The following is an 8,557-nucleotide window of genomic DNA, read 5'->3' on the forward strand; positions in this document are numbered from 1 at the left end:
TGTCAGAAGGAACATTTTTCCCTTAATCAGTGGCATATCAGGGATTTGTGGCTTGGAAATACAGAACAAGTTTAGTGGTTATTTAATTTGCAAAGCAAGTTTGTCATTTCTGCTGCTCTAAGGGTTTGATGGATAGCTAGCTACTCAATGGTTATATTTGGTCATGAAGGACAAAATGTCCTGAAGCCTCAGAGAAGCTGACAGCTTAACAAGAATTCCTGGAAATTATATTTCACTAATAAGTGAGTAATCTGCCAGATACTTATTTAAAATGGGTATGTTTGTCCATAGTATATCCCTGCTGGAGGGGTTGTTTCTAATTATTTAATAAAAAAAAAAAAACCTTCCATGCTTCATCAAAGTAATGAAATGGATTTCCCTACTAAGAATTGGCATAATTTAATTCAGAGAGTATTGTAATCATATTGTCCAAATGGTAACTAAACCACAATCTTCATGATCAAATATTTCTACCCTAACTGTAAGTATAATGGAGCACAGATGAACCGAATATCTTACCCTGAAAAATTACAAAGCTTCTTTAAGCTCTGCAAGAGCATCAGGCTATCCAAAGTTTGCTTCCATTATATACCATTTCCTCCTTCAAGGGATAGGTATATGTTTGAATGCAATTGGTGTGATGTATAAATTTTATTTGATTTATTAAAGCACTAAGGGTCTGGTACATCTTCCTAAAAGCTTTTATACATAATAGCTTTTAACTGAGTTCATGGACAAGAATCATGCATGGGTTTGCAAGTAAATGCATTTACTGGGCACATAATGGATTCTTGCAAATCACTGCTTCATTCTTCATCTTAATTCTTCTCTCCTTTTCTTTTCTTTTTTTTTTTTTTTTTTTGTTCTTTTTTAGGACAGAAGGATATAGAAAAGTCCCCTATCATTACTATGAACAAGGAAGAGATGAGTGTGATGAATATTTTCTTCATGAACATGCTCCATATGGGGGGCATAGGTTTATCACTGAAAAGAAAGTGTTTGCTAAATGGGCCAAGAAACACAGGATAATATTCACACACCCAAACTGGACAGTGTCTTGATGTTAGTTTTTCTGATCTTGCCACAACACTTGACATGGTAATACCACAACTGTGATGATATTGATGCTAATGACGATGATGGTGATGACAAGGACAACAATGATGATCAAGTCTGTACATTCTCAGATATGGATGGTGACCCTGCCAGTAATTTGAACTTGGGATTTCATGGAGGGTGGTTGTGCTCTTTCCATTTATTCTGAAGGTTCAACATTACATACTGCACTTTATAATTTAACTGGAATTGAAATGAAGGCCAGTAACATGACAGCCGTGACCTAAGAAATGGGAAGATTATCCTTCAAGAAAGCTGCCCAGTATTCTTGAACAGTGAGTAACTTTCAAAAGCCATGGGATTTGGCCTCGTGAGACTAGGTTATTGACTCTATGGTCTCTTCAACTTGAGCAGCTCCACCATCTTGAATGGTTGATTGTCAAACACTGACCCAAGAAATTCTATCTGGGTACAAGTATTGTACCACACTTACTAGTTAGCCTAGAGGCAGTGAAGGAATCTTCCTGACATACCATGGTCCTATAGTACCTCCTACAGCTGAAGCCTCAGGCCATTTCTTGATTAACAAGGGAGATATCATGGCCATCCTACTCATCAGGATTATTCAACAATTCAAACACTTAATTCAAAATGGGCCAACTAGCAGATCTTGATGGATTTCTGCTCCCACCACTCCATTCTCACTACCCCAAACAATATAACCTAACCCGGTACTAGAGTGATCTCTATTACTGTTTAGTTATTTTTGGTTGAATCCTAAATATTTCAGAAAGCTATTTAACATGTAAGATACCAACACTGTAATAACATATACTGTGAAAACATTCTTAAAACATAACCAAAAGGGTTTACTAACTCTATTTCAACATCCAACAACACAAAAATATATGCTTTTTAAAATCATGAAACGAGGAAAGCAAAGCATATTTTTACATCAATTTGTATCCTACCATACTTCATAATATATATTTGTATATTCAAATTTCTATTTTATAGGCTCAAGATGCATCTCTCCATACATTACATTATTGTTGCCAAGTGCCAACTGTTAGACATGGAGAGGAGATGATTCCTTGTATTAAATCTGACCAGAACTTTTGCCTTCTTGGGGTTTATTTTCCCCACAGTGTATCAGTTGTTATACCATAATAACAACAATAATAATGACCTTAATGTCCAAAGTGCTTTGTCATGTAGAGTCCTCATACATATGCTGTCTCATGTGATGCCTGTGACCATCCATTGGGCTATTGCCTGCACATTCTGACACCTCCTTAGCAGATAAACTGTAATTTGTTAATTGCTTTGATATATTCCAGATCTTCCCTTTGCTAATATTTGTATAGAATAGCATTTATGTAGACTAGTAACCAATTGATTTCAGTGCCAAATATAATACATCAGGATATGCAAAAAGTATCACAAGGATGGTCTTGGCCATACACTAGGACTCCTATGAACGTAAGTACTTTTGATTTTTTTTTTAAATGACTCTTTTTAGGTAGAGAAAAATGAGGAAGCAGGACAACAGGAGGGAATGAATGCAGAGAAATACAGTCTCCTGTCCCCATCTTGAGATGACATTGTTCTCCATATAGTCATTGTTCGTTAAATATTAGAGGACTGATTTGCTGAGAGAGTCACTGAGAGACCAAAAATATCCTTGCAAATGATTCAAAAGATGCAGCCAAGCTTAACTTACAGAGAATGATTTGGAGGATGAGAGTGATGATACATTTCACCTTAGGAGGTCTTTACCATGCTAGGTCCCATGATTAGTTCTCATTAAATGAGCCATCTTGGACTAAAGCCTCTTTGCTGCTCTCTGCTGCCATTTTGATAACACCAATACATCCATGAAAATGACCAAACACCACGGTGGAACTGTTACTGTTGTTATTCTTCTGTTGTTTCCTCATGTGGTTTTCAGTTCTGTGTATGTCAAGATTTTTTGAGCTAATGATGGATAGGATTGCCCACGCAAAGAAAAATAAACAGATGCAAACGTTAAAATTGTAATACAGACTGTTTAACCCCCTGTTGTGATATAAAAGTTCCACTTTTAAATATAAAGGAACATGTGATTCTCAGAATGATTCAGGGAATGACACAATTTATTTAGTTTTCTGGTAAATGCAGGGGTAAACCTATTTGTTTCAGTCCTTACCAAAAAGAAACTTTCAACACTTGCCTGCTCTCCTGTCTCTCTATGAAGAAGACTTAGCAGGAGACTTTGTAGTGGCCACAGACACTCTGTGGCAGGAGTTGTTTGTAGCAGGCAGTGTTTCCTCTGGAGGGGTAAGGGTGGCCTCTCCTCTCCTTTCCTCTCCTCCCTCCCCTCCCTTCCCCCCTTTTTTTTCTTAACTAAACCTCAATCCCACTTTTTATTGTCGTTGTCTTTCATCTCTTTTTTTCTAAAAGTGGGAAATAAAAACCATTATTCTCAATTTGAAGACCTAATTGGATGATTTCCAGTGTAATCAGAATTTTGATAGAATCACATAGCTTATTTTTCTCTGCAGTCTTAATGTTCTCTGCTTCCATGTTCTGTATTTTTTGCCCTCAGCTTCCTAATTCTAGTGGAAATACAAAGTCTAATTTCTCTCATATTGAGAAACTTTTCATCCAAGAGTTACTGACAGAGAAGAGAACGACAAAGGAGCAATTCAAAATTGTCACACAAATTTCTGGCCACTTCCACTAGTTCTAGTCAATTGAAAGGCTTCATCCAGCAGCTAAACATTGAAAAATTCAACTGAACTCTCTCTCACTGATGTATATGTATTCCAGGAGTTAACATCTATAAAAAACAAACACGTTTCAATTCCATCCAATGCTCTAGACAAATGGACTATTGAAAATGGCCACAATTTGCTGAAATCAGCGTAAAAGCATGCAAGCTAGAAATAATAGAGTAAATATTATTAATTTAGAAGAAAGCAAGGAAATTTTAAAAAGGGTTTTAATATGAACGTTTGAATCCTTTCAAGTTAGCATAGTGATAAGTAGTAATGATTTATATTGTTATGATGGTAATGGGAATTAGAAACCTTCTAGACTATGTTTTACCTTGCTATCAAACCTATCAAAGAAAAACCAAGGATGTTTGTATATATGCACAGAGTCCATTTGTGTGTGTGTGTGTGTGTGTGTGTGTTGTGTGTATGTTTAAATGCATACATGTAATCCTATATTTTTCAGTGATGTGTATGAATCACAGAAAACCTATTTTAGACTTCAATGAAATGTGTTGGTTTACATTTTGAATCCTGATGAAAAAATAAAGCAAAAGTCGAAATGAAACATACCAATTGTAAAGAGTACATAAAATAATGTTCAATGGCTGGCCTATTGAAGAAAGAGAAGCTGCTTAACCTGGAACCGAGAACACAGATGCCACAGTCGTCAAAGATCAGACGCGCAAGTATAACCATCTGTATTGTAGGCTCTGACAATCACAGCTCTGCCAAAGTCACATGGAAAAACACTACATCAAGCTGCATTCACACTGAAGTGAACACTGGCCCCCTTATTAAAATCAGCCTGTCTTTAGCGTAAGCAGAACTCAGATTTGCATGATTTTTATTATATGGTTAGAGAACTGTGACCATTGTGCGAAGAGAAAAATATATAAGGAGATGGTTCTTTGAAGGTTTGGAATGAATCAGCCGTTGTGAGAGCAAGAGTCTGAATTGGGGACTTTGCTGACCTTTCCAGAAGTATAAAGGCATCAGAAGAGAATCACTGGTTATTTCCTTAGAAAAAAGACAACACTAAGTACTTTACCTGGTGGTGTTAATTGGATGCTAATAGTAAGCTCAGCTTTAACTTTAATAAGCAAGATAATATAATCAGATGGTTTATTTATTTATTTTTTTTAGTATACCCATCTAGCGTTTAATGTGGCATGTCAAATGCAAAGAACAAACCATGTCATCCAGTGTCAGGTGTTTGCATGCCTTAGCACAAGTGATTTATAGTCCCAGAGACATGAGGGGGGATAAAGATGCTTTCCCTGAACTGCATTTTTAAAAGTCAAGACCTCATCATTTTAATAGTATTCAGAGATCCAGTGACTGAAGAAGCCAGTGCTAGCCTTTGTTAAGTATTCTAGACTTTCAGAGCTTCAAGGGGCTTTAGAGACTAGCCAATCCAACCCCTCTGTCTTGAAAAAAATAGACCTATAGAAGTGAAGTGACTTGTCCACAGGTCTAAAATAGACTAATGGCAATACTGAGAGTCAAATTCTTACCTCATGTCTCCTCTAATACTTTTTCCACTTCTATTTTTTTTAAAGAACAAAACGGTAGCTGGAAACATGCATAAAAGACTTACTGAAAAAGTCTATGCCTGGAATCCTAAGGCTCCAATTAGTGTTGATTCTACTTATGGTCAGAGAAATCCCTACACTGAAGTGCAGAAAGATTCACATAATTGAAAGAACATATCCCAGTAATTGTCCATATTCTCTGTTCTCTATGTTTATTGCTAAGACTACACCACATTCTTTTATCATGAATTCTAGGACTAATTTAGAGAATGTAAAAGTGAGTTTCTTGCTTCTTTGTTATTGAAGATGATCATGTCACTGATACTCATCTTCTAAGAGGTGTTGATTATGGAGGTTGATTGGTGGAACTGGTACATCTTAATGTAGAAATATCCCCAGACCCCGTGACCTAATCTCTCACACCAGTTGGGCTGCCTATATTAGTGAAATTACCCAACTGCACAGGCTGGTGAAATGCTACCCTTTGTTTTCTCACCCTCTCTGTACCACACAAGATCTTTGAGCCAGATACCCTCTGGGAAGATAAATCAAAGCCCCAAATGCCCCACACGACTTAATCACCATGCAAAACTCAAAGAGTTTTTTCTTTATAGTCCACTCATATGATACTGTTAGAAGTGGAGAATTTTGAAACTATAGTCACTAGGCTCTGAAAATGGTTTCTTTGACTCAGAGATAACATATTGTTTTGTTGCTTGTTTCTGTGGAACCTTAGAGAAACCACCAGAGTAAAATTCCATGTAAATTGCTAAAGCATCAAATCAGGGCTGTCCTTGGGCATTGTAACTTTGCAGAAAATCTCATTTAGTTGTGTTTTTTTAAGTCCTCTCCTTTTTTTCCCCCTTTTCAGAATAGGCACAATTTATTTTCAGAAAAGCTCTTCTTTCTCTACAGATAGGTTTCTTTTTGTTTGTGCCTTGGAGACTTCAGAAAAATAGGAGCTCACTTTCATAAAAGTGAAGAACATCTTAACGAATAAATAGCCAACTTCATATATTCACGTATTTGTCTACATAGTGAACAGTATCTTCTGAGAAACTCCAAAGGGACACAAACCAGGGCATTTCATGGTTCGTTGTTACCAAATCTTCAAAGTACTAATTTTCTTGTGTTTAACTTTGTTGTCATTGCTACTGAGTAAATACCCATTTCTATTACATACAGTATATTTTATGCTTCACTCATTTTTCTGAGTTCACACAATCTTTGCTGTAGTCGCTCATTCACTTTAAAAACCTGTAATCTTCATCTATTTATAGAAGAGACTGTAAATGCACAGAGTTGTGCACTTGGTGAGGTTTTTTTTTCCTAGCATCAAATTGCTTTATTTATAGGCACCATGCCTTAGAATAAAGCTTACTAAATGGCAAAGGGCTACTGGTATATTTCAGTTTGGTTTGCTTTTACAAGATAAGTAAGGACATGTGAATGAAGCCAGAGAGTATTTGTCATTGAAAGAGAGAAAGCAAGGCTGGGGTTGGGGGAGAAGATATTCAATATACTCAGTACTCAAGGCAGAAAGGCTAGGTCTAGACTACTATCGTGAACAATGACAAGAGAAAATATTGGTCAGCTTCCAGAATGAGTTTTTTCCACATTAACTAATGCTGAGGTATATTTCCTTTCTTGCTGTATCAGACCTGTTAGCAAGTTGGGTTAGTACATAAGCTGGTTAAAATACAAAAGTCTTCATTCTTAACTCTCTCCCTCCTTCATTACATCCCTTCCTTTCCTCCTCCGCTCCTCCCTGATTTTCTTTCTAGAAAATTCGACACTCTTGAAGTTGAACATTATATGTGGATAGTTTCTCATTTTACAGATCAACTTACAGTACTTTACCAAGCTCTGTAGGTGACCCCTATTTGGATATGATCTTAAAATGAAAGTCTTCTTTGGGAATAAAGTAGTAATAACTTATATGCCATGTTTATTATAGGGCTGTATACCTCATTCAATATCCTCAAATACTCTGTGAGGTACGTAATGTTACTATCACCATATCACATATGAGGAAACAGGAGCACATAGAGGCTAAGTAGCTTGTCCAAGGTTGCATAGCTGGTGATGAAATGAGGTTTTGAGCTCAGGCAATTTGACCCAAAGTCCATACCTCATTGGGGCAGGTTAATCGATGTAAACAACAACCCCAAAATTTCAGTGGCTTAAGATGCTATAAGTTTGTTTAGATGCTCCTCTCCAAACAGCTTGTCTCTGAGGATGATTCAGTGACCCAGGCTTCTCCCATCATGTAGCTTTGCCCAACTCTGCATTCTTGGAAACCTCTCCATTTGGCCTGCTAATGGGGAAAGAGTACGGAGGATTCTGTGTTGGAGGGTTTTGTGGACAAGTCCACAAGTATGCAACACTCCATCCATATTCCACTGGGTAGTTTCAGTCACGTGGCCTGGTAGAGGTGGGCAGTGTTGTCTGATGTGCCTGGGAGGAAAAGGAACAGAGTTTAATGAATATGTAGCAGTCTCTGGCATAGTATTCTTAGTCATGATGACATATAGCCTAAAAAAAAAAATTACTCAGTTTTGTGCAACTGTATGGATGAATTATGTTGATAATCCTTATTAAGAACACCTAAGAAAAATTTCTCTTTAAATGGATGTCAGTAGCTTTGCAAAGTGGCAGTATCATAGCCAATGAGGTTTATCCGAGGCGTGATTATTGCTAATTGAAAACTAAATGGATGTCAGTATCCATGCCTCAAACAAAATAAACTAGGGAATATTGTTCTAGGTCCTATAATGCCAAAAAGAGAGGAAATGATTTCCCTTACCCAAAAAAATAAAGACAGAAATTAATATGCTAGAAATACTTTCAAGTGACTTAACTCTACCAACAGTAGAAGTAACATGACTTTTAATGTCTTCATGATCTTTGGTTAACATAAGATAGATCTATCCTTGCCTCTGATCAACCAATATTGTGTGTATGCCTCTTTCCTTCCCTTGTAAGATGTTGCAAAAATTAAGTTCCCTTTTCAACTTCGCTTTGGTCTTCAGGTCTATGCAATGTTGCGATGATTTTTTTAAAGTAAAAAATGAAACTGGCGGTTCTCATATCTGAAAATAACAAATTTCTCTCTTGCACACCCCTCCCTTTCCCTATGCACATTGGCATATGAGCTTGTTCAGGGGAAAGGGACTTAATATGCCATATTTGGTTGTCCATACCAAAATG

The 8,557-nt window shown here is 36.8% G+C and overlaps 1 protein-coding gene and 1 pseudogene across 2 annotated transcripts in view; both read left to right on the top strand.

The window, feature by feature from the left end:
• ST6GALNAC3 (ST6 N-acetylgalactosaminide alpha-2,6-sialyltransferase 3) overlaps positions 1 to 3,447 on the top strand; it is a 526,758-nt gene extending 523,311 nt beyond the window's left edge. For both annotated transcript variants that reach the window (XM_042997604.1, XM_042997606.1), the window contains exon 5: positions 875 to 3,447. In XM_042997604.1, the coding sequence (XP_042853538.1) occupies positions 875 to 1,061 (187 nt within the window). In that variant the 3' untranslated portion in view covers positions 1,062 to 3,447. The remainder of the gene's footprint in view (positions 1 to 874) is intronic.
• Positions 3,448 to 7,987: 4,540 nt separating this feature from the next.
• On the top strand, positions 7,988 to 8,138 carry LOC122241591 (annotated as a pseudogene).
• Positions 8,139 to 8,557: the final 419 nt, after the last annotated feature.

The sequence above is a fragment of the Panthera tigris genome, chromosome C1 (genome assembly GCF_018350195.1).
Source record: "Panthera tigris isolate Pti1 chromosome C1, P.tigris_Pti1_mat1.1, whole genome shotgun sequence".
NCBI classification, from domain to species: Eukaryota; Metazoa; Chordata; class Mammalia; order Carnivora; family Felidae; genus Panthera; species Panthera tigris.